At 39.1% G+C, this 27,865-nt stretch overlaps 1 protein-coding gene across 3 annotated transcripts in view; it reads right to left on the reverse strand.

Moving 5' to 3' along the window:
* TKFC (triokinase and FMN cyclase) overlaps window positions 1-27,865 on the reverse strand; it is a 574,388-nt gene that overhangs the window by 221,557 nt on the left and 324,966 nt on the right. For all 3 annotated transcript variants that reach the window (XM_044059497.1, XM_044059496.1, XM_044059495.1), the window contains exon 11: window positions 7,130-7,246. In XM_044059497.1, the coding sequence (XP_043915432.1) occupies window positions 7,130-7,246 (117 nt within the window). The remainder of the gene's footprint in view (window positions 1-7,129; window positions 7,247-27,865) is intronic.

Here is a 27,865-nt window from a genome sequence, read left to right on the forward strand (position 1 = left end):
GCTAGTTGAACCAGCTACCCTTCTACGCTTTGGACTCATAGCCCATAGGCAAGAATACTTGAGAAGAGTAACCTAGAGGTTCGCATTCATATTTTAATGGCAGTTCTTCTTCAGAAGATGACTCCCTCTTTTTTTTGGAGGGAGCAGAAAAAAAGAGGCAGAATAAAATTAAAAAGGTTGTACAGACATAAGGGTTTAAAAAGTCCTTGGGATAAGTTGTACAACTCCTGCTGAGGATAGTTGAGGGCAGGTGTAACAGGAGAGGAGGCATGTTTAGTTTTTTCTTTTCTTTCCTTTGGGGGTTCCAAGGATACTGTATGAAGAGGAGCAGACCCCACACATACCTCCCATATAAGGGTCCCTGGTATGTCTTCTTAGATGAGAATTTGAGTAATCTCCCAGTTCTCACAGGCAGAATCAGCCTTTAAGCTCCCTTCACAGCCAAATCAGCCATCCAGTCCATATGGACAAACTAACACCCTGTACCTTGTTGGTCTCAAGAGGGGTTTCTGACAGCCAGTACAGATGGGGTAGTCTGAAGGTCTGCAGGCTAATCAAATATCTCAATGGAGATTTCCAATGCCGAGTGACCTGAAAGCAGGTAATTTTGAGTCTTATTTCAACCTGTTACTTTTTTTCATAGATGTATGGGAGTGGGGGGGTGCCCAAGGCACACAATTCAGAGGCCATTCCAGAATGTGCCATGTCTTGGAGACACTGGTTTTCAATGTAATGTTTAAGGAAATATAAAACACTGAATAGAGTTCAGTACAAAGGACAGACAAATTGTATACTTTTTCTAATTATGTTCACAGCCTAGGCAAAAAAGACACTTCAAGTGCTTATCTTGTAAGGGATCTAGCGACAGCAGTCACATTTCCCTTTTATAGATGACATTAAACAATTTTTCTAAGGAAAAATAATGGAAAACAGGAATAGTCCCTAATGGGGTACTAAGCTACCTGCAACAACTACAGCTGGAAAGGCTGTGTGGCTGACTGTGACATAGATAAAGTTTTCCTTCATGGACTGGTGGCAAGAAAGTCATGAGAATTTTCATGCCCATATATCCCTTAAGTACCAGTATAAACATTTGTGCACAAGTCATACATCAGGCATATACAGCGTATGAAAGATGCCTAAGCGTTTGTTCTAATGGGATAACAGGATATGTCCCATAAGTAAGCAATACTGCGACTGTAATCTAACAATAAGCATCTAAAAATATACTTTTTACTGCTAATATGCAAGTATTTCTGCTTCTTGAACTGTTTTAAACTGTCTAAAGTTGTTTTTGCACCTGCACTTTTAAAGTTTGCCCTGTTTGTTGCATTTACCTGTTGAGGCTACACACTCAAGTGCGCTAGCCTGTGTTACATATTTATTGCACTTTCCTGCTGTTTGTTGCAAAAAAGAAAAAAAAATAAACAAAAAAATTATCCTTGTTTCCCATCTTTCCTGACCTAGAGTAGTCCAAATACAGGCTTTGCTGTATTTCTTGGATAAAGGGAGGCTTCTTTGTTCACCAGTGGCAGTGGGGAGCTTGGAGCAGCCTATCTATCCCGGGAGGAGTGTTCCCAGCACAAGAATCTGGTAGTCTATTGGCCTTTGGGCCAATTTCTAGCTCTTTCAAGTCCCCTGTATAAATTTAAACCATTCTCGGCTCCACACAGTTTGCTCTTCTTTTTTCCTTAGAACTGATCTAGTTCTCATAATAAACACCCTATTCCCACTCTAAAGCCTGGCACTTGCTCACTAAAGCAATTTTGCACTAAAAATTAAAAGCACTACACCCTCACAAACTCCCTTGAGTACTTTGTTTCCCATTGGCCCTTTTTCAATTATAAAGGAATTAATACTATTCTAGCATGTCCAAGGTCAAGTCAATCTCTCCCCCGTCCAGCTGGTGAATCTGGGAATCTTGAGGCAATGTTACAACTGCCTCATACACAGACAACCCTCTCCTCCTCCCAACAAATTCCAACACATGTGAGAGGTGCAACCATATAGCCAAACTGGAGGCTAAGCTCTAACTCAGTACTGGCGTAAACAGTCAGGAGGAGAAGGAAACCACACTCACTACAATTCCAGTCTCACATAGACCTACCACGACAGCAAACCAAACACATAAACACACAAAAACATACTGGAGGCTCTAAATAAAATCTGCCTAAGCAGCAGAGACCTCCAAAGCAGACACCCAAGCAACCGCTACCCCAAAACAAAACACGTGCAACACATAGCTCACAAAGCCAGTGTGCAGTCACAGCCCTTAAGGCTAAACAACACACCTGATACACTTGTAATAGGTGACTCTATCATCAGGCACACTGACGTCCCCCTCACCAGGCTGAACAAGGAGAAGGTCACGGTGAGCTGCCTGTCGTGCGCTAGGATCCGCCACATAACACAAGCACTCAGGTCACTCCAAGGCAAGTACAAATATGACTCAGTCATTGTCCATGCTGGTGTGAATGACCTGAGCCATACCTCCCTGGACTACATGAAAAGAGACATAGAGGAGCTCTCTGAGCTTGTAGCCCAGGCCGGTATGACCCTGACCTTGAGTAGCATCTAACCCTCACCAAGAATGATGCCACAATATGAAGACAAGATGATCAATTTCACCAATTGGCTTAAGTATTGGTGTCATTCAAAGGGGATCCAATGCCTGTCTGCCTGGGATGACATGCTCGACAAGCCACGATGCTAGCTAGGGGCGGCTTGCACCTGTCACCCACATAGTGCCTTTTTTAGGCAAGGCTCAAAAGACAAACCCACCTCCATAGGTATCACAAGGGATAAGAAACTAAGAGTAATGCCACTCAACGCCAGAAGTCTAAACCTCAAGATGCACTCACTCGAAACTCTCCTTAGCATGGAGAACTTCAATATCTGTGCAGTAACAGAAACCTGGTTCAAGGCTCCCGAGAGCACCCCAGCACTACCAGGTTATACCTCATACCATGTTTTTTGGCCCCAAAACTTGGACGAACCACAAAAGGAGGGGGAGTATCAATATTCGTCAAAGATACCCACACCTCCAGGTTGGTGGCACAGCACGAAGCATCAGAGACTATCCATGTGCAACTAACAGTGGGTAAAATTGCCTTCCAGTTTATAGCCTGCTACAGACCACCCTCCCAAACCCAGGAACCCCACTCGGCCTTCCTGAGAACACTGGAAAATATGAAGGTCTCTCCAAACACCATTATATTGGGCGACTTCAACTACCCTAACATAGACTGGGAGCATTAATCTAGCTCCAACACCCTAGCCCAAAGGTTCCTAGAATTTATAAACTCAAATGCTATGGAACAACTTGTTGCCACTCCCACAAGAGGGGAAAACATACTGGACCTGATCATCACCAACATGGGGATTCTATGCTCCAGACCAGAAGTGTATCCCTCACTGGTAAGATCAGACCATAAACTAATCTCACTAGATATTCACATCCCGACACCAGCCCCTGCCCAGAAAACCACAGTGAAAAACTTCTCTAAAGCAAATTTCACACTCCTCAAAACCGAGGTGGAATCCTTCAAAGCCCCCGGGCCTGTGGAAAATACGGTCCAGACCCCAGAATCCTTTATAAACACATTCTATGAACACCTTCAGGAATGCATGGATCATGCAATCCCAAATAAAACTAAGACCCAATCCTCCAAAGTTAGGCGTCCTGTCTGGTGGACCCCAGCCATAAACAAACTATACAATAGAAGGAGGAAGCTACTACATGATAGAGCAAAATCCCCAAAAGGGAAGGCATCTCTGATCAGTATTAGCAAAAAACTATGGGCACTCATAAAATCGTCTAAGGCCAGCTTCGAGAGAAAAATTGCACAGGACACTAAGGATAATCACAAGGCTTTCTTTAGTTATGTTAGGAATCTGGGTGGGAATTCCCAGATATGCTCAGAATTAGTCCAAAATGACAAAAAATACACCGAACTCACAGACATTGCCAACATCCTAGCTGACAGGTTCAGTGCAAACTTCTCCCCCCCCTTCCCCACCAAAAGGGCAAATATCTATCCCAGCAGAGTGCTGCCCCCTGACATCTCAGAAGGTCAGGTAAGAGCCGCCCTCTCCAAAGCAAAAAACACAGCATCAATGGGACCAGACGGTATCCTGGGCTGCGTCCTACATGAACTCCAAGAAGAACTAAACCCAAACATAAAACTACTGTTCAATCTCAGCCTTACTACAGGATATGTACCCAAAGAGTGGCGTACAGCAACAGTGGTCCCTCTCCACAAAGGTGGTGCCTCAACGGATCCTGGAAACTATGACAAGCTTGACTAGCTTGGTCTGCAAAGCTATGGAAAGGATCATCATGGACCTTATAAATAAAGATATTGGGGACCTACAGACACTGGATCCTACCCAGTTCGGCTTTGTTAAGGGCAGATCCTGCCTCTTAAATCTGGTTGATTTCTTTGAAACAGTCACCAAGGCCATTGATGAGGGGAAGGTGGTCCAAACAGCCTACCTGGACCTTGCAAAAGCCTTCGATACAATACCCCACTCGGGCATTATAGATAAGCTCACCAGCTTAAATATAAACCCCTATGTCACTAGATGGGTTGCAAACTGGCTCAAGGACAGAACCCACATGCTTAGAATTGCTGGAGCCATGTCAGACTCCAAACCAGTTACAAGTGGCGTCCCACAAGGCTCAGTCCTGGGACCTCTCTTGTTCGGTATATATTTCTCGGAGGTACAGGCTAACATGGAAGGACTGTGGCTGACCAAGTTTGCAGATGACTGCAAACTGGGTGCCATAATCGACTCTCCAGCCGACACAAGCATCCTACAAAAGGGCCTCATAGAAACAGACAACTGGTGCCAGAGCCATGGCCTCAAGCTAAACGCCAAAAAGTGTATAGTCATCCCCTTTGGCAAAAACAAGTGCCCACAAATTACCACATAGGTGGTAATCCATTAAGTATGGAAGAAGTAATTAGGGACCTGGGGACCCAAGTTGATAGCAATCTCTCATTTGACAACCACGTGGCCAAAGTGGTTAGAAAAACATTTTATATAGCCCACCTAATCATGAAGGGATTCACATCTAGATCAGGGGAGGTCATCGTGCCTCTTTACTCATCCCTCATCAGGCCCATAATTGAGTACAGTGCCCATTTTGGGATGTACCTTACCAGACACCTGCAGCAACTGGAAAGACCCCAAAAGTACCTCACCAAGAGGATCAAAGGGCTCAAACAGATGCCATATGCTGCCCGGTTAAAGAAACTCCAGCTCTACTCAGTGGCATACCACCTGCTCAGAGGCGATCTGTGCCTGACGTATAAAGCCATGTCTAACCCGGAATTAATGGACATGCTGCACCTCAGAAAATCCAAATCCCATCGAGCTGGCCGAGAGACTTGAACCTCAGCACTGAAATAAATAGGACATGCTGGAGGGACAGATTCATAACCCAGAGGCTCCCTTCACTCTGGAATAAAATCCCAGTCCAGGTTAGGCAGAGTCCCTCATTGACTCTCTTCAAGAGGAATCTTGATGAGTGGATGGGAGATAGTAGGTTTACCCCGGGTATCACTTCTGTGTCACTGTTAGACAGAGGCACAGTATACTAAACTCGAAAAAGGGCATAGCAAAATTCATTTAAAATGGGTGGCGAAAGCCAAACACACTCTGGCTAGGCTTATAAATGCCCCAGGGCAGATAGCCTAGTACGAACCTATGAACCTATAATGATGCAAACCTCATTATCTTATCAACATAACTATCACATCTAGTTCAGTGTTTATGTGCCGCTCCATCCTCCAGCCCCGTATCTCACAGCTTCAAAGATTTCCCTGCTAACTAGCTGGTAAACCTGCAAGAAAATGTCAGTAAAATTCAGTAAAAATGGTGCTTATTCCTGATGATGTTTATATTTTAGTACAAACAAGTGATTCCACTGAAACAAAACAGCACATGCTCAGTTTGAAATTTACAAGCTTTGCGTTTTTTTCATGAAGTTTGTCATATGGTGAGGTAGCAAAATATAGCACTCTTAATACATGTAGAAATTATTTTGAGGCTCCATTCATACTATAATTTTGGTATGAATTATCTTTCAGCTTAGCATACTGTAATAGTCTTTTTCAAAATTCGCATTCTGCATCTTTTACTTTGGGGTGTCTTACTGATGGCAGGTCAGCACAAAGTAATATGCTTTCCATTTCAAGATTCCTATGCTGTTAACTTCAGTCTGGGGTGTATTATCCATCGTTACTGAGCAACTTTCACTGTGCAAACTACCAATGAGTATCTCATGCTGTGACATTCAACAAGCTTTGCTATATAACTGGGTGGAAGACATTTTCTTAACTCAGCAGTGGCAGGCCTTTTACTCCAAGAGGTCTACACATATTTGAATGTATTAACAAAGTTCCTTCATAACCAGAAAAAAGCTGTGTGATCCTGGCTTCCAGATTATTATGATTATCATTGTTTTAAATATCATTGAATCAATAAGGTTAATGTAAGGATACATTAAAAAAAAAAAAAAAAAAAGAATTTTCAGGCGAAGACTTTTTTTGTTGATCTGCTTTTTTACAAGGCTATTGTTTGTTCCCTAGATAAACAATTTTCAGAAACCAGTAAGTATTAACCAGCTCTCTGGAACTTTCAGACTTTTTTTTTTTATTATAACTTTCCCAATTGTTGGGCAACTTCAGAATTAGCTATAATAGAGAAAGTTCAGGAAGGTTCTCCCCTATATGGAAGAAAAGTCTACCTACAGATAAAAAATGTTTTAGGTGTTCTGTTTGGGCATCTGAAGCCAAGCAAAAGGTCTTCAAAAAATGGATCTTCAAGTGATCTAACCACATGCTTTGCATAACTATCTCTGTTTCAGTGAACTTCTCCCTCTGGGGAAAGCAATGATACTTAACTTTTCCTGGTTTTTGCTCACAAACATGACTAAATGAGGCCTGTATCAGATGCAATATAATGCAGTGTTCCTACTGTATCCAGAACTGTGTAAATCTTATCCAATATAAATAAAAAAGCTATAGCACTTTACATTACTTCCATGCAGAAATACATTACCTGCTTCTCCATACCCATACAACAAACAGTTTTGGCACATGATCTTTTAAATTCAACTTACCCAGGAGCTCTAATAGTGTCTTATCTACAGTCAGTAGAGTCAGTGACACGCCAGCCATTTCCAGGGCTGTCATGAAGGAACCCACATATGCCCTCTCAACCACGACTCCCCGACTCTCTAAGAAAAAAAACAGGTTACCTTCACACACCAGAAACAAAACAATGAATTGAAGAAGATACAGAACATTTACATAAATATGCTCAGCAGTATCCATGAAGGTAGCAACTATTATCACACTTAACTCGCTTTTGCTTCTCGTATTTATGAGTCATTGATAACTCTTAAGTTAAACTTCAGTTTAAATTCATTGTATGTGACAATGTAGATGAAATGCAATAAGAAAAAAAAACTTGAAATAAATATCTTATTAGTGAAATCAGTTAACAGAGATGATTACGTTTCTCAGCTGTTAAACAGCTGCTTCCAATAGTCAAGGGCACAAGGTTTAATTTATTCTACCTCCACTTCCTACTCTGTGACTCTAAGAAAATCACTTGACCAGGCAGTATTCCCAGATAGCACCTGAAAAGGGGCAGTTGTGTCCAGAGATCTTACACCAAACCACACAAGTTCCAAAAGGGCTGGAACACAGGAATTCTCCTCAAACAAAAAAACACCAAGCGCTGCTGTAGCTGCCAATTTTCTTTCTTTATTCAATACATTCTGGTACCTCGGCCACACAGGCCTTCAATGGAATACCTTCATAAGATCCAAGCAGCTGTTTATATTCCATCTCAGAATTAATTCATCTTCATTTAATTAAACAATTAAATCAATTAAACAATTATATGCTTTCCTTTGAATATTATGCAGCTTAGAATCCAAAGATGTGCCCCCAACATATACACACTTACAATTATATCACGATTATATTAAATACATTAACCCAAGAGAGACGTCAGTATCATCTGGTGAACTAGCATCCAATGGGTGGAAGAGTGTGTCCTTTGAGGACGTCAGTAGAGTGTTTGAAGGAGCAGCATCTACAGATGATGGCGAGGTTGCAGAAGACCAGAACTGGGTGAAAGGAAGAGGAAGAAGGTTCCAGGGAAAGGGCAGAAGGAATTAAACTGTCGAGCGGGGCAGTTTAAGGTATGTTCCATTCAGTCAGTTGATAGTACTCTCCCAGAGAATCTAGAAGTGAATTTGTTACTGCAGAGGCTGAATAACTGTGATTTAATTTTAACCTTCCCCTAACTTGTTCGATATCTAAACATGATGTTCTTTCGAGTACGTTTGTTCTGAGAGACATGATAAGGAATGAAATGAGTACAACCAAAAAAAGTTTGGACATTGTGAATTTTTCTGATTTGGTGCTATCTGAGGCAATGACAAGTGTCTTGCTTAAAGGCATGAAATATGTGCCAGTCTTTTTCCTTCACTAGTTGAAGTTGTTAATGAAATCAAAGTGTTCTGTAGAAAGTTGAATTTGAGGGCGTTTTTTGGCACCAAAAAACAACATTGGCTGCAGGAGAATGAAGCAAGCCTCTTGATTGATTCTGATATTGACATCATGGAAGATTCTTTGTTGGACATTACTCTACATGATAATCCATTTGTTTTTTGGGATTTTGAGAATGAAAGTGTGGAAGATGAATGTGAGAGAAATAGTGCAACTAATGTTGGTTTTTCAACTGGATATGGTAAATTAAAAATACCTACGGTGCCCTATGTTAGTTCTTTTGTACCCACAAAGAATATAAATACAATCAATGTCTTTGAATGTGCTTTGTGTAAACAGATTGAATTTGCATATTGTAATTTTATATCAAGCCGTAAATCATGGAATTTGAGTAGAGAGCAATGGTTAGCCTTAAAACAGTTACGTGCTGTAACTAACCAATATGCATTCACACAGGTGGATAAGGGTGGGAATTGGGTGATTTTAAATAGAAGGGATTACAGTAATATGGCTTTGGAATTGTTATCAGATGACAACGTTTATAAAATTACCTGGTAATCCAGTAAAAGAGCTCAATGGAAGGTTGTTGGAGTTATTAGAAAGGGGAGAAAGACTGGGTTTCTTTGTTCATGGGGATGTTAAAAAGTTGCATTTGAAACATCCAAAAGATGCCAGGTTTTTTGTTATTCTGAAAATTCATAAGTCAATGACTAAACCCCTGGTAGACCAATAGTCTCAGGGGTGGGCTCTTTTTTTACAAAATATAGGCATCTTCTTGGATTCCCAGTTAAAGATCTATCTCCCTAGAGTACAATCATATGTTAAAAATACCTCCCATGTGTTGGAAGATATAAAGAAGATCCAGTGGAACCCAAACCTTTATCTTGCCTGTGTGGATGTTAAGTCTTTGTACACCAACATCAATATCAAGATGGGCCTAGAAGCAGTGGGCAGTGGTTAAAATGTTGGGTGAGGGCCCCAAAACCACTTATATTTGTCAGTTAGAATTTGCTTTGATACATAATTATTTTGTTTTTGAAAATGATTATTATTTGCAATTGGAAGGAACTGCAATGGGGCGGCTTTTGCCCCTTCTTATGCAGTTTTATTTATGGCACATTTTGAATATATGTTTGTGTATGTTACAGATTTTTTTAAGGATAATGTGATCATGTTCAAAAGGTTCATTGATGATTTGATTTTTGTGTATAGGGGAGATTAATGAGTTTGATAAATTTATGGAATTACTTGGTCAAAACACCTATGGCTTGCAATTTACCTATAGAACTAGTAGGAATAAAATGCAATTTTTGGATGTTGAATTTTATGTAGATGAAAGGGGTGTTTTGCATTACAAACCATACCATAAGGAGACAACTGTGGATAGTTTTTTGGAAGCTGGCAGTGCTCATCCTGGTCATTTGATAAAATCCCTTCCTTATGGTGAGTTTAGGAGAATAATGACCAATACCTCTGATAAAAAAATGCTGGAAAGGGAATTTGATCTAGTTAAGAGGTTACTAAGGCGAGGGTATTGCATGGAATATATAAGTAAAGCATTAAATAAATTGAAGGGAAATATGAGTTATAAAAGAAAAAGTCGTTTTTCTACTCAACATGGAAAGTTCATTAGGAAAAATCAAATGGAAAAGGTAAGTGTAAAACCCCTTTTCTTTGTGAACAAATTCTCTGCCCTTTCTGAGGTACTTAGGGGGTTAGTGAATGATCTTTGTCCAGTTGTATGTAGGGATGAAGTAGTGGGGAAGCAATTTCCAAAGAGGGTTACCTTTTCATATGGTAGATTTAATAATCTAAAAGAGTTGTTAAGAACGAGAAATAAGGTAACTATAGTAGAAAGAAAGGGAGTATTTTCATGTGGGGTCTGCAAAGTATGTGATAAATTAAAAAATATTGATGGTTGGATGATAAATGGAAAAAAAAGTTTTTGGTTAAAAATAAATTTAGTTGTAATTCATGTGGTGTAGTTTACATCATTGGATGTGGATGTACACTTTGTAAATGGTATGTGGGGAAAACAAAAAGAAAGGTGAAACTTAGAATATTGAAGCACTTGGGTGATGTAAGAAATAAGAGCATGGATAGCCCAGTGGCACAACATTTTTGTGACATACATGGGGGTAGTGTAGATAGTTTTTTCTTTAGTGTATTAGCATAACCCTTTGAAGAACAAACAATAGGGGGTGATGAGTTTAAAAGAAAATTGATCAAATTGGAAACAAAATTAATAGTATATTTAGGCACTTTAAATCCTAGGGGTCTCAATCTGGATATTGATTGGGGCATCTAAATGTTAAGTCTAATGGATTTTGGTTAGTTAATTTCAGAGCAAATGTATTGGGTTTAATATAAATATATAGATAAAAAAGAATTAAAAAAAGCATTGGATGAATAAATGAAGTTGATTAATTTAATATTAAAAGCAAATTAGTGTAAGGATGAAAAAATAGTAAAAATATATAAAAAACAAAGTTTATATTTAATAAAATGAATTTATATGTTATGTATAGATATTTATAATTGAATCTTGGGGGTAAGCTGAAATGTATTTTTATGTATTTCTTATGTGTTTAATTGTGTACGTTTATTGAGGTATAAGAGAAAATGTGAATGTGAATTGTTTTATTAAGAAAAAATGTTATTTGGGAATTTCACCCTGGGTTAGGTTAACGTATTTAATATAATCATGATATAATGTGTAAGTGTGTATATGTGGGGGGCATATCTTTGGATTCTAAGCTGCATAATATTCAAAGGAAAGCATATAATTGTTTAATTGATTTAATTGTTTAATTAAATGAAGATGAATTAATTCTGAGATGGAATATAAATAGCTGCTTAGATCTTATGAAGGTATTCCATTGAAGGCCTGTAAGGCCGAGGTACCAGAATATATTGAATAAAGAAAGAAAATTGGCAGCTACAGCAGCGCTCGGTGTTTTTCTGTTTGTCCAGAGATCTTACTCAGATAACAAATATATAAAATAAAAAAAGGCAATACAAAAAAAGTTACACATTCAGTAACAAACATACATAGAACTTCATAAACAATTACAGTCTGCTCAAAAACAAAACGAAGCATATGCAACTCTTGTCTTTTTTTCTGGCTGCAAAACATTCTGACATAGTTTTCCACTTTGAACAGTAACAAAAATCCAGTTGCATTTCAGTTTTAATTCTTTACTTAAAAACGCTCAAAGCTTTAAAAGTGCATGAAAATTTGTTAAGTATAAAAAATTCATACGTTAATCAAAAAGAAACCTATTTTGAAAAAGGATAAATACACATTTTGCAGACAATGGCAACATGTCTAAAATGTTTTTTTGTTTATAAATGCATTTTTGTCTCAACAATTTGAAAATAAAAGGGCAAAACAAGACATACTAAGCCATGTTTTTTAAAGTAACCACATACAATGGGAAGTCTGTGACTCAGACACTAAAAGACTTGGTCTCAGTTAGGTGACTTACTCCACTGAAACCTGCTTTATAAATAGGTTTCAAACTAGAGTCATTTACACTGACAGCAAGTTTTTTGGAATCTGGCCCTTTTATGCTTCTCTAGCTTTTGTGGCTGACATCAAAAAGATCTCAAAATGTATTTATTCTAGCCAAAGCAAATGTGAAATTAATAATCCACTCTAATGTAAACTGTACTGCAGTACACATAACTGATCAGGTAAACACTGTAGGTACTGACAAGTCACCCCCTCCAACAGTAAAAATTCTACCACTCTAAAGGAAAAATACTTTCCTAGGTCACACTTTAGGAAGTTTGGGGAAAGATAGTTAATGACCTCATTACTTTCCATAGGATACAATCACCTGATCTCAAATGAAATTAACCCCCCCCCCGGATGATGTACTTCTTTTGCTCAGTACAGCCACAGTAAGTGTGTGTAGGCTGTGTGATAACCTACTGCAGCACAGCTCCCTTATGTATGGCTGTGACACAGTACAGCCACAGTAAGTGTTGTATAGATTGTGTGATAACCTAATGCAGTACAGCTCCCTTATGCATGACTGTGACACAGTACAGCCACAGTAAGTGCTGTGTAGGCTGTGTGATAACCTGCTACACCGCAGCTCATGCATGGCTGTGACACAGTAAGTGCTGTGTAGGCTGTGTGATAATCTACTGCACCACAGCTCACTTACGCATGACTGTGACACAGTACAGCCACAGTAAATGCTGTGTAGGCTGTGTGATAACCTATTACACCACAGCTCCCTTACGTATGGCTGTGACACAGTACAGCCACAGTAAGTGTTGTGTAGGCTGTGTGATAAACTACTGCACCACAGCTCACTTACGCATGGCTGTGACACAGTACAGCCAAGTGTTGTGTAGGCTGTGTGATAACCTACTGCACCACAGCTCCCTTACACATGGCTGTGACAAAGTACAGTCACAGTAAGTGTTGTGTAGGCTGTGTAATAACCTAATGCAGTACAGCTCTCTTATGCATGGCTGTGAGACAGTACAGCCTCAGTAAGTGTGTGTAAGCTGTGTGATAACCTACTACACCACAGCTCCCTTATGCATGGCTGTGACATAGTACAGCCACAGTAAGCGTGTGTAGGCTGTGTGATAACCTACTGCAGCATAGCTTCGTTATGCATGGTTGTGACACAGTATAACCTCAGTAAGTGTTGTGTAGGCTGTGTGATAACCTACTGCACCATAGCTCACTTACGCATGGCTGTGACACAGTACAGCCACAATAAGTGCTGTGTAGGCTGTGTGATAACCTGCTACACCACAGCTCACACATGGCTGTGACACAGTAAGTGCTGTGTAGGCTGTGTGATAACCTACTGCACCACAGCTCACTTACGCATGACTGTGACACAGTACAGCCACAGCAAATGTTGTGTAGGCTGTGTGATAACCTACTACACCACGGCTCCTTACGCATGGCTGTGACACAGTACAGCCAAGTGCTGTGTAGGCTGTGTGATAACCTACTGCAGCACAACTTCCTTATGCATGGCTGTGACAGTACAGCCACAGTAAGTGTTGTGTAGGCTGTGTGATAATCTACTGCACCATAGCTCACTTACGCATGGCTGTAGTTGGTGTCATTTGGAAACAATATGGCCTTTCGGAAATGACACAGTTCCTGAGATGATCATCGTTCTACAGAGCTCTATTCATAGTTCCTGGAGATGGCAGACAAGCACTGGGTTGGAGTGGAACTGCTCCATAAACAGCACATCTCCATTTCAATGTCTGGAGCAGATGTTTGGAAAGCCTCCCAGGATGTGTGAGAAGTCATATCCATACTAGCTTCCGATAGGGTCATGCAGAGGAATCTAAGGCAATGACTGGACGATCCTCCAGGCTTTCACCAACCTCAAGAGAGATGTCCAGAGGAGGCTGGATAGCAGCCAAATCAGACCTGAGTTTTTTGGCTTTTTTTTTGGCCAATGGCTGACCCTCAGAATGGGAAGACTCCACCATAGCACCCTGAGCCAACAGCTTAAAACTTTGGTTTTCAAGGTAAAGAGACAAGGAGGAGAGGCAACTATGTACGGTCGTGGGAACAAACACTTAGCAGATAGAATGCTGCAAATTGTTATGGAAAGCACCCAAACATAAGAGACACTGGTTGTGATGATCTTTATTGGGAATCTGCCTCCCACACTGACATTTTTCCTTTCTGGATGACATGAAACCAACACTAAAATAAAAGAGAAAAATAAGGAAGAACCCCAATGGGGCACTTATCTGAAAAAAAAGTAGTTTGATAACCAGAATAGAAGAAAGAGATTCAGACTGACATTCAATGATGATGTTTGGACTGGTGGCAAAGAAGTTATGGTGTGAGTACATCTATGTCTCACCTTTATGATCTACGCCTTGTACAGGGAGCATGTGTGTGACATACGGCACCTAGAGAGTCTTAAGACTTTGGTATACTGGACAGATGTTGGGGTATCCTTGGCAGGAGATCCCTTATGTTAGGAACACTGCAGCAGTGATATGGAAGGACATCTACAGTTACCAAAGCAGCTAAATGAGTACATACATTATTGAGGACTACACCATCTATGGATGCCACACTTACCAATTATGGATGCCACGCTTACCAATACAAAATCTACAAAAATACTACATCTTCCTCACACTTCAATATACTTGCACAACAGCAAAAGCACCACATTCATTTAAACCCAGTAAAGAACAAAAACAAAATTAATGTATACCACTCTGACATATCCTATACCAGCTGCCACTTTCCAAATCTTTAATAATGCTGTTTATTATCTTGGACAGCTAAACAGTGTGTGTGTGTGTGTGTGTGTGTGTGTGTGTGTGTGTGTGTGTGTGTGTGTGTGTGTGTGTGTGTGTGTGTGTGTGTGTGTGTGTGTGTAAATGGGGGGGGGGGGATTCACCACTCCCATACTTACACATAGTAACCTTGGGTTGTACAACCATGACCAGAATGAAATTATAATTCTGCTGCTACAACTGACTTTTTGCAAATTCATATTCGTTACTTCAGTAATATTGTCTATCCATTTCAGCCTGTACTGTTTCTTCTTCCTTTGCTGTTGATATTTCCCCAAATCAGTCTTTTCTATAGTGAATCCTGTCTTTGCATTGTGTCCAAAGTATCTGAGTTTTATTTTACTATTAGACATTCCAGTGAACAGTGTAGATTTATTTCCTGGCGTGCTTGCAGATTTGGTCTTTTTACAATCAAGAAAATTCTTAAAGGTTTTTTACAACACCGTAGTTCAAAAGCATTCATTTTCTGGTGCACAGCCTTACTTATAGTCCATCTGTCACAGTCATTATGTTACTGCTGAGAAAATACAGCTTTGACTATATGGAACTTTTTGACAATGCAGTGCCTTGGTTCTTTAATTTTTTTTTTTAAATTTGCCATAGATTTTCTTCCAAAGAAAAACATATTTTAATTTCATGGCTGCAATCATTATCATCTGTACAGATAGTTGAGTCCTGGGAAATAAAATCTGTCCCTGCCTCTATTTTGTCCCCATCTATTTGCAAAGAATCTTGGGCTAGAGAACATAATTTCAGATTTCTTGATATGAAGCAGCAAGACAGTTTTTGCACTTTCAATTTTCACCTTTGTTAACAGGCACTTAACCTCTTCCTCACTTTCATCCATCAGAGTAGTATCTGCATATCTCAAGTTGTTAGTATTATTCCCATCAATTTTGATTCCAGTGCTTAATTCAGGTAGCCTGGTTGTACACCTTCCCCTAACCTGAACCAGTCAGTTACTCCATGTTCAATTTTAACTGTTACTTCTTATTCTGCATGCAAATTACTTGGGACACAAATAAGGTGACCCAGTATTCCCACTTCTCTAACAGCTTGCTACAGTTTGTTATGGTCCATGTGGTCAAAGGATTTAGAGTAGTCAATAAAGCAGAAGTAAAATACTCATGGAGTTCCCTCACTTTTATGTTGCTGTTTGTATTGGCAATTTGATCCCTGGGGACTCTAACCTTCTACAACCCACTTGTACATCTGGCAGTTCTTGCTCGGTATACTAATGGAGTCCAGCTTCCAGGATCACTAGCATGAACTACTAGCATTTGAAGCAAATGCGTTTGAAAATATGAACACTCTATAACTGCCCTTTTTGGGGATTGGAATATAAATTGAAAATATGAGCACTCTTTATCATTGGACATTTCTGGAACTGGAATATAAATTTCCCTTTTTCATCCCAATGGCCACTGTTGCTTTTTCCAAACTTGTTACCAAATTCTAAGCAACAATGTAAGTGCATCATCTGACAAAATTTAAAACGTCCATTTGGAATTCGTTTACTTCCTGGAGCCTTGTGAATAGCATGGCTTTCTAGAGAAGATTTAACTTCACTTTCCAGGCTGTCTGGCTCTAAACCATCATAAGTATCAATGATGTTACAACCCTTCTTACATAGTTCTGTATATTTCTGCCATCTCTTTTTCATATGTTCTGGTTCTACTGGGTCTCTCCCATCATTGCTTTTTATCATGTCTCATTTTATCTGAAAATTTCCCTTAACACTATTAATCTTATTGAAAATTTTATCTTCTTCCAATTCTATATTATGGTCATTTAAGTATGTTTCCTTATCTTTTCGCGATATTCTCTAAAATGTCATTCGGTTTGGCATGCTGTTTGGTGTCTTCATTGTCTTTTGCACTACTTCTTGTATTGGCCACTTCTAAAGGCTGCACAGTTAGACAGACTTTTGCTATTTCAATCTTCTTTCAATTTGGAATATTTCTGTTGCCATCTCCTAGTCAACATCACAAACTTCTGTCCATAGTTCTGCTGGGTTTAATCTCTTAAATCTGTTCCTCACCTCCACTACATATTGATTTAGAATATTACTGAGTTTATAGCCAGCATGTCTGAATACAGTTCAAGCTTTCTTTAATTTAATTCTAAGTTTGGTGATAAGAAGGTGATGGTCTGAGTCATAGTCAGGTCCAAGTCTTGTTTTTGCTGACTGTTGGAGCTCTTCCATATTCCACTATGAAGTAAACTCAGTCCCTCTTATTCAAACAAGAAGAATGTAATGCTTCCTAAAAAGTATAATCACAGAAATCTCATGAAAAATCTTCCTTCCCAACATAAGTTCTTATATATATATATATATATATATATATATATATATATATTTATGGATTCACTTCATAACATTGTAATACCAAAACACTGAAAATGAGAAAACTTCATAATATGGAAGCCCAAACCACTGAAAATCAAAATCCTGAAAACTCAAAATCATGAATGTCAAAATACTGAAAACAGATAAGATACATATACTGACTATAAACAACAAAAACCTAATTACATTCCTACAAATATAAGCAGGGGGGGCAAACCCCCCCGCGCCCCCCACACCCCCTGCTATTGCATGTAGTGTAGTGCAGTGCAATCTTGGAGTTTATATATTTAAGTAGCAGGGGGTGTGGGTGATGCAGCCCCACACATGGAGGGTGCAGGGGGGCTTGCCCCCTGCTTATATTTGGTGGAAAGTAATATGATTTATCTTGTTTAAACTCAGTATATGTATGCAGTGTGTTTTCAGTATTTTGAGTTTCACTATTGTGAGTTTTCAAGATTTTGAACTTTCAGGATTTTAGTTTCAGTGTTCTGAGTTTCAGTATTGTGATATTTCAGTGTTATGAAGTGAATCCATATCTACAGATTATATATATATATATATATATATATATATATATATATATATATATATATATATATATATATATATATATAAAATTACAATTGTTTAAAATGTATATATTGTCTGACAATGTGACAGCTTTATTATAACTACCATGTGTGTAAATATTAAAATATGTATATGTTTTACTTTGATCTACATGGAAATGTCACATATTCCCATGCTGAGCCTGAAAATGGTCCAGTAGGAACAGTGCTGCACTATGGTCAACAAATACAAACATGTAAATAAATAAAAATCTGATTTTGGTTCTGACCATCCGGTGACCTCCATGTGTAAAGCCTACTATATAACCAATTTCATTTTTGTACTCCAAGGCCAGTTTTGCTCATTATTCCAATTGTACTTTGACTACCAACTTTAGAATTCCAATGAACTGAAATAAATGCAATTATCTTTTTACTGTCACTTTCTGAAGGTGTTGCAGATCCTCTTAAACTAGCTGACTTCCTCATTTTTTTAGTCTGCAACAACAGTTTTTACTTTCATAACAGGGGCATAGGTGGTCCTCAGTGATGCAAAATCTCACATCACCACCAGGGTTAAGGTTACGGCTGCATAATAAAAAGCCCTAACGGCTATCAGAATGAGGTCTCCACAACTGTCTCTCACCTCATAGGGAATGAATAGGCTAGGAATGGCTCTCTCCCAGTATGGAACCAATGGGCCAATGGATCACCTGAGAGAGATACCAAAAAATGCAAAAAATGTTGATTAGTGTTTGAAATATCTTCTGAAACTGCCAAATGGCGAAATGGATGCTGCAAATGCATGCCTGGCACATGACTTCCAATGTGACAGTCTGCAAAACTTCCTAGTCTTTCACTTATCTAAAAAATATGACTTACTTGCAATGTGTGAAATGCAGTATCTGTCTAGAACATACTACTCAGATGAGTCATATATGTATAATGATCCACAAAAATGAATTTTACCATTCCTATACATATTCCAAAACAAAAATTTCAGTAGTGACAACGGATATTGACCATGTAACTTTAATACAGAGATGCTTGTAAATCTTACAAGTGGATTCACAATTTAACTGTAGCCCGTACAAGAGTGTACAAATACAACTGCCTGAAATTTTTATCTAGTGGCAAATGGTATGCAGTAAGTTCAGGCCTGTACAGCTGTCCCACTAATATATTCAGCAAAGCTCATTAACAACTAGTTTATGAAGAGGATGGGTATCTGACTTCTATGTATTTATTTCTTTACTTCCTTACTTTGTTAACCATGTTGGTGGGATGGTACACAAATCATTTTCAGCTATGACCTGGGACAGTGCAACAGTTAGAAATTTTCAGCATAAAATGATATTTGTTAGAGACAAAATAATGCCAGAACATAATAGGTAGTAATACACAGGTAACATATATCTATCAATGCATACAGAAGTAACAAATATATTCACAGATTAGCAAGAGTAGCATATGATGTTAATGAAAATGAAATCTGTGCAATTTAGACATATGTGAGGAGTGAAGTGTGATATATAAAGTTTGCTATGTGTGATAGTTGCCTGACATCAGGTTTTTAGCCAGTCTAAAAACAACAGCACTTGTATTATTTGCTAAGACATGTAGTTAGCTGTTCTTTAAACACTGTTAATTTCTGGATTTTTGTCTAGTATTTTGATGCAATGCGTTACAAGCTGTTTGTACATGCTTTAACAAAGTTTTTAACACCTACTGCTTTGGAGAAGTGTGACCTTGACAGTAATATTTTCTTCTCTCAGATTTAGAAAATGCAATAACTGGTATGCTATGATATGGTTTGTGTAGTACTGGAGGGCTGTGGTTGCAGTTTGGTAACTTGTATGCGAGACAATTAAGCACAAGAGTGGCCCTGGCAGTTATTGGCAGCCAGTTTATTTTTTGCATTGAGTAACAGTGCTACACTCTTTGGCCTCCAAGGATAAGAATTTGCATACCGTGTTTCCTGTCACTTAAAGGTTATAGATGTTTTGCAATGAGTGTGGTGTAAACTAATGTACAGTTGGAATAATGGTTAAGGTCTTTGCCTCCCACACACACAAGGTACAGAGTTCAATCCTGACCTTCAGCCAATGCCTATATCGAATTTGCATGTTCTCCCTGTCGGCTTACTTCCACCTCCCAAAAATATGCTGTGTTTCCACTTCAAACTCACCCAAAAATGGAGTTGCAAGTATTAGCACAGACTCTAAATGGTGCCCAGTGAGGAAAGAGTTGAATAGACCAACCACTCGATGTTGTAAAAATTGTCTCTAGGTGATTTGGTTGTGTCAAATAATGTCACTAAAAAAATGGGCATGGGTATTTGACGGTGATAAGTGAGTGGAGGACTTGGCCTACTCTGACCTACATCAGAGAACCATGTTAATGGTGGAGGGGTCTATGTGCCCCTATTGGTCAATGTGTGCCTGCCATAAAGCTCTGCAGACCTGGATCAATAGGCTATAGGATGGCCAATGTCCAGCTGCCCAGCTTTGGTTTCCTGAGACAGCTTTAATGAATGAAAGTTGGATGTAAAACTAATCACAACCTGCCAAATATGAACTAAGGATTGCTACACTTAATATAGGTTTACTGACAGGATGAAGCTTGGAAGTGGATGACATGAGGGTAAGGACACAGGGGACATCCTCTGTAACCAGAAGACAAGGTGGAAGGGCAGTGCAGACAGTGATGGATGTGATCAGAATTAGTGACAGACTCAGCAATCAGACTCCAGTGTAAGTACAGGGCAGTATTTGTAATCATCTTAGCCTATACCCCAAGCAGAGTTATTTACTCATGTATATTAGCTGTATACAGCTGTTGTGGAGCTTTTCTCCTCGGGCCTCTACTGAAAATGGACATATATCCAGCTAGACTAGCCCGGTCAACAAATGTAAAATAAAAAATAAAAATAATACTGAGGAAAACTGTGCATTCAGAAAACAGTTGCAGGACCTACTAGATAAAGCAGGACAACAAAAGTTGGGGTTGGTGACGGGGAACCTGAATGCACATTGCATGGCAGACAGAACAGGATTTGATGACTGCCTGGGTTGACGTGGGTGGGGCAACAGGAATATAGAGAGAGGCCATTCTAGACTTCTGTCTGACAAATGGCTTAATAGTGGCCAACACACTGTTCAGCAAGACAGACAGTCACAAAATCACATACAAGAGTGATCAACATGCAGTTCAGGTAGACTTCCATCTAGTATAAAAGGGTAATGGGGTAGAATCAGTGATTGCAAAGTCATCCCCAATGAAACAGTCAGCCCACAGCATAAGCTACTGGTTGCTACAATCAGCTGTAAGCAGCGGCCAGAGGAAGACTCCAATGTCAACACAAACTAGGCCGAAGATCCGAAAGATGACTGGCAGTACACTAAACACCGAAAGTGTGATGAAAGACTTAGGGACACAGGTGGACAGTGGTCTCACCTTCGATAACCACATCGCCACAACAGTCAGGAAATCCTTCTATGTGGCACACCTCATCACTAAGGGCTTTTCATCCAGAAAAAAGGAGGTCATTGTCCCACTGTACTCATCCCTCATTAGACCCATTATAGAGTACAATGCCCCGTTTGGTATGTACTTCACAAGACATCTGCAACAGCTGGAAAGGCCGCAGATATACCTCACTAAAAGAATCACAGGCCTAAAGCATATGACCTATGTTGACAGTCTAAAAAAACTCCAGCTATGTTCTGTGGCATATCGTCTACTCAGAGGCGATCTCTGCTTAACATACAAGGCCATGTCAAATCCTGAGCGGTTGGACATGCTCCACTTAAAGAAATCCCAATCCCTCAGAGCCACACGCTCCAGGGATCTAAACCTTGTCATCACAATGAACAAAACATGCTGGAGGGATAGGTTCCTGACCCAGAGTCTCCCCATACTCTGGAATAGACTGTCCATACATGTCAAGCAGAGCGCCTCATTGGCCTTCTTCAAAAGGAACCTTGACGATTGGATGGGAGATAGGAAATTCACCCCGGGATCACGTCAGTCGCCCTGCTAGACAGGGGTCCAGGTAAGTAAATAATGTGGGAAGAAATATCCAGGGAATTATTATGGCTAGGCTTGTACAGGCCCTAGGGCCAATAGCCTAGTACTAACCTATGAACCTATGAGAGAAAGCACACGAGTTCAAGGAAATACTCAAGACTCTCAGCACTTCAGGAAGAAGAGAAAATAGGTGGAGTTGAAGAAAAAGAATGGTATTGCCTCAAAGAGGCATGTGTGAGGACTACAGAAACAGATATGTGGCTGAGCCAGGCATGGAAAGAAGGCACATAAGGAAAGTTGGTAGTGGAATGCAGAAGTCCAAGATGTCATAAAAAGAAAGGAGTTCAAGAAAAAGTAGGAGAGAAAAAAAGACAGACCAGGCTAAGAAGGAGTACTGACTGACTAACAAAGAGGCTAAGAGAGGAGTTGCAATAGCCAAGAACAAGGCATCTGAGGCAATCTACCTATCAGGTTGCAAGGCAAAGACAGAAAAATAAAGGAGATAGTTATCAGATACCATTCATAAGGGATGCCATCAACAACCTGCTCACCAGTCCACATGACATCAAAGACAGAAGGAAGGAGTACTTCTGGCAGCTTCTGAATTAAGAAAACCACACAGCTGTACTACTACAAACAAAGTCTATGATGACAGAAGAGGGGGAGCCCACCCTAGAAGTTAGAACAGTATTAAGGAAAATGAAGTCAGGGAAAGCAGCAAGCTCAGATGAGGTCACTGCACATATAATCAAGATGTTGGGTGATTTAAGGGAAAAATGGCTCCTGAGGATGATCATAACAGTATGGAGAGAAAAGCATATCCCAGATGACTGGAGAATAAACATACTAGTGCCAGTGTAAAAGAACAAAGGAGACATTCACAACTGTGGGCATAACAAAGGTATCAAGTACCTGCCACACTGAAAGAAAGCTCTGGAGAGGGTCACTGATAAACAAATAAGTACAGCAGTAGAAAGTAAGTTGGGAGATGAACAGTTTGGATTCAGGTCATGAGGCAGTTATATCCACCCGAAGTTTGCAGTGAGCCAGACAGCTGAGAAGAAGCTAGAGATGAGGAAAGAGGCCAACTGGGCATATGGTAAGGTCCCAGGAAAGCAGATTTAGCTAGTTCTGTACTGGTTCAAAGTCCCAGAAACAGTTCACCAACAGTATTTAAGATACTGGACACTATAAAAGAGATAAAAGAACTGGAAGAGGGATCTTTAAAAATGGAGAAGGAGCAAACTCCATAAAAGCAAATGGAAATTGTGGGAAGAATTCATGCATAATAATGTTCAGGAGGAAGATAAGTGAGGTTTAAGGGAAGGCAGGAATTCATCATTTTTTGTAATGCTGGAGTGATAATAGTAGCCAAGAAAATATATGTGATGTGTATTGTATTTAAATGGAAAAATGTTAAAATGGTTTGGTTTTTTTGTCAATGCATGTTTGCCTATGTCTTAAGTGATAATTTAATAAAGGTGTTTAAAAAAAGTTCATGAAAGAGTGGTAGCAGGCTATGTACAAGGCTGTAGTGACACAAGTATGAACAAATGAGTTACCAGTGTGAGTGAGTGTGCTTCAGGGCTCAGCTCTGAGCCTACTGCTGTTCATATTGGTGATCGATTACTCTGCCAAACAAATACAAGGGGACAGATCAACAAAGCTAATGTATGCAGATGAGGTGGCTTTATAGGCAGACTCTTAACCAGAACTTCAGCAAAGGATAGGGGAATGGAATGCATAACCGAAGGCGCACGGGATGAAACTGAGTACAGATAAGACAGTTATAATCGCAGCAAAAATGAGAAATCAGAAGAAGCTGAGAACTGAGGTAGTAGGGGAAAATAGTGGAATAGCTTAACAGCTTCAAGTACCTGGGACAGGTGGCTGAGAAGAAGGTAAATAGGGATGAACATGTCACAGCTAGAATCAAAGGGACAGCAGCCAACTGGCACTGTGTGTCAGGGGTAGTGTATCACAAAAAATGCCAAATAAGTTGAAAAGTGAGGTATATAAAACTGTGTTGCAACCAGTACTGCTGTATAGTACAGAAACTTGAGCAGTGATGGCAGAGCAGTTAAGGAAGCCAGAGAAGGTGGAGATGAAGTGCCTGAGAAAGGTGGCAGGATGCACACTATGGGACAGACAAAGAAATGAGGACATCAAAGCAGAAGGCCAAGTAGCTCCAACTGCAGAGAAGATCAAAGAGAATAGATTATGGTGGTTCGAGCACTTGTGCATGAAAGCAGTAGAATCTTTTGAAGATGATTTGGGACAGACTGAAAGAAGGTAAGAGATGGAAAGCATGACAAAAGACCTGAGACAGTCAGGCACGGCTATCAAAGAAAGTAGGAGAGGGGCACTGAATTGTGAGAGATGGTGACAGCTGATGTGACACCGCGTCTCCATGAAGAAAATAGAAAAATGGGGTTGATGATAATGACATTGATGATGATTCTGCCATCCAAGGACTGACTACAAATGTTTAAAGAGTTGTACATGGGTGACTGCAAAGGACATGTTCTATGGAACCAGCAGAAACTTCAACTGTATTCAATAAGCCATAGCCATGGATTTCATAAATTTAAATTACACTGGCCTTAAAGCGTGATCTATCTGCAGGACTAACCCTGGTCTGATAATACAACATATTTGCTGCTTAAATCAAAAACGAATACAAATGAAAATGTTTATGGAAGAGTTGATTATACCAAGGTTAGAGGTAGACAAGTTTCAACAACTAACAGTTAAGAGAAGAGGTGATGCGATTAAAACAGTGATAATTAATCAATCTTTAGGAAAGTCAGATGGTGTTCCTGTGGAAGTTTGGAAATTAAAAGGGAAAAGTGATAAAGATCTGAAAGATTTTGTTTAACAGTATTTTAAAAGGAGGGGAAGCACCAACATCTTGGAAGAAAGCTGTGGTGGCTGTGTTACCTAAAGATGGCGAATACCAGGACACAGCTTCATACAGACCCATTTAAATTTTAAATGTGTATAAAGTGTTTATGTCTATACTAGCTAAAAGAATAGCAAAGGTGTTGCTAAAATTGATAGATCTGGATCACTGTGGTTTTATGGAGGGGAAGCAAACATCTGACAACATTAATAAAACAATGATGATCCATATGGAAGCAACATATGTCTGTTGCTGGTGGGTCTTGATGCAGAGAAAGCATCAGACACAGTAAGCCAGGATTTTATGAGTAGATCACTGGAAGACATTTGCATTCACTGATAAAATAATAAGGTTAATTAGAAGGATATATGAAGGACTGGAAGCAAGAATTAAAGTGGGAGGGTTCCTCTCAGATAAGCTGTTTCAAGAGGAAACCAGGCAGGGATGTCCTCTTCCCCTTTGTAATTTGCTTTATATTTAGAGAAAGTGGCAAAGAAAATAAGGAACCCAGAAATACAAGAATATAATTGGTATGGTAACTGAGAAAAGTTGGCTTTATTTGCAGATGAAATAATTTTGTACTTGATAAATCCAGAAAAGGAAATCTCATTGTTGTGGAATGGAACTTTTTGAGACAGTTTCAAGTCTTTTCGGGATATAAAATTAATGAAGATAAAACAAAGGCTATGGCCGTAAATTATGTACTCTCCCACTAGTTGGTTCAGCTGCATCTATATACACAGGGATGTGATAAGGTGAAGTATTTAGGAGTACGGATTAAAAAGGCTTCTGTCATGGTAAATGAGGATATGTGGGAAGATACTAAAAAGATGATACAAAAATTGAGAAACTATTTATGGATATGGATACTAGGATATAAGCAGTGAAAATGTTTTAGTCCCTTTAGTCTTGTATACAGGTCAGGCATACTTTTATTAACCCAAGAAGAAATTGTGGACAATAATAAAGAACTGAAGGAATTTATCTGGGAGGGACAGCGGCCAAGAGTTAAATGGGATAAGTTGATCCTTCAAACAGAACAGGGTGGTTTAGGTTTACCTAATTTGAAGGGATATTCTAAAGCTACATAGTTAAGGCTCATATACATAATGCAAGCTGAACATTATAATTTAAAAGTGGAAAGGGATGATGAAACAAGGGGAACGTTCCAGAAATAGAGAGTGGGATTTTGGATGCAGATCCTTAAGGAGAATAATAACTATATAGAATATCATATTCATAAAATAGCAGAAAGTATCCTAAGAACTGAACCAGTAGGAGAATGGAGAAAGGAGATTTTGCCAATAGGGATGACTGCAAGTAGAGGTACAGAAAATACACAACAGAGGGCTGAAATTTACTGGAGAAACCTGTCAAAGGAACCAAGATATTGGGAGGAAATAACTTAAGCAGCAATGGTACTAGAGTGAGATGAGTCCAAGAAGACATTTGAATTGCAGGTTAGAGACTGCCTTCCCACATGAGGACTTGATCTCAGAGTACAGGCAAATAGAAAGGAACAGAGGATTTTAAGTGAAAGACCTGTTGTGGTAGAGTTTATAGTTGAATCTAGAATGGAAGCAGCTGTTAAAAATGGGATATTAGTACGGCATATAACATATTGCATGCTAACTATAAGAATCAATCAGAGAATGTTAGAAAAGATCGGGAAAAGAGACCAAAAAAGCAATTTAAAAGAAAATAATGGGAAGAAATATGTGTGGCTCCCAAGCATGAACCGAGTCCAGAAGGTTCAGGATCTTTGCTTGGAAGTGCTTGCATAGGTATTTTATACCCCAAGCTGACTTCAAATCATTTTTCCTCAGGTAGATAGCAAATGTTGAAGGTGTGATGTTGCATTAACAGCTAACTGGGAACATACATTTTGAGAGTGTAATGAGTTGGCAGAGTTTAAAAATTCCTTACAGAGTACTCTATCAGAAATACTGGTGAGAAAATGGCTGTAAGCAAAGAAATTATTCTTTTAAGATGGGACACGGGATCTGAATTGCCTAGACACAGTAAGGCCTTATTAAATTTAATTCTGCTAGCTGCCCAAAAAATATATTACTAGAAAATGGAAATCAATATACCAACTGCATTTGAGGTATTGAATATTACAGGAGAGATAAAATAACTGGAAGAGGAATCTAGAAAAGGGAAGGAGGAAATTACACAGGAGTAAATGGAAATTGCGGAAACAATACATGCATAATAATGTTCAGGAGGAGGAGGAGTGAGGTTTAAGGGAAGGCAGGAATTCAGCAATTTTTGTAATGTCGGACTGATAGTAGCAAAGAAAATATATGTGATGTATAAATTGTATTTAAATGGAAAAATGTTAAAATTTTTTTCTTTTTGTTAATGTATGTTTGCTTATATCTTAAGTGATAATTTAATAAAGGCATTTAAAAACATATTTGCTGCTTATTAATAGAAAGTAGAGAATGAGATTCACTCCTCTCTCATCCAACAATATTCTATGAAAGAATGGGACGTAATAGTTGCAAATAATGGTTCTGTTTAATACAGCATGTACCTGGCAAATATATACTTAGGATCATTAATATCACTCCAGGGTAGGAAACTGCAAAGGGAAGATATTAGACATAAGTGATCCTAAGAAATTGCAAAGGAAATTTAATAATCATAGGTGATTCTACAATCCTCCCCTAGCTGGTGGAGATGGAGATATGTTGTATGGCCAAATAATTCCAGGTTATGACTGCAGTTGGCAGAAGGTATTAAGTCAGGACTTTTTGGTAGTGATGAACAGATATGATTTTGAGAGTACCCATAAAACAAAGGATACGCTCATTCCTCATCATGGAGATTAACAACCCTTGCATAGCATCCATTATACACATGCCAAAAACAGGAAGGGAAAATCCATAATCAAGATGAACAGTTAAAACTTTAAATTTAATCACAAGAAAACCTTGTAGAGACTGAAAATCTTAGTCAAATAAATAAAAAAAATATATGAATTACCATGGACACTAGTGCACATCACCATTTAATGTAATTAAATATTATACATTACCAATTATGTCATGTAGCTCTATGCAGAATAACAGTAAGACAATGGAAAAGTGTGAAATGAATGCCCTAAGAGATATTTAACATAAAACAATACAACCATGCACCACAGCAAATACTAAAAACACTTTAGAAACATTATCTGCAGCTTTAC

The sequence above is a fragment of the Protopterus annectens genome, chromosome 17.part0 (assembly GCF_019279795.1).
Source record: "Protopterus annectens isolate FY-2018-M chromosome 17.part0, PAN1.0, whole genome shotgun sequence".
Lineage (NCBI taxonomy): Eukaryota > Metazoa > Chordata > Ceratodontiformes > Protopteridae > Protopterus > Protopterus annectens.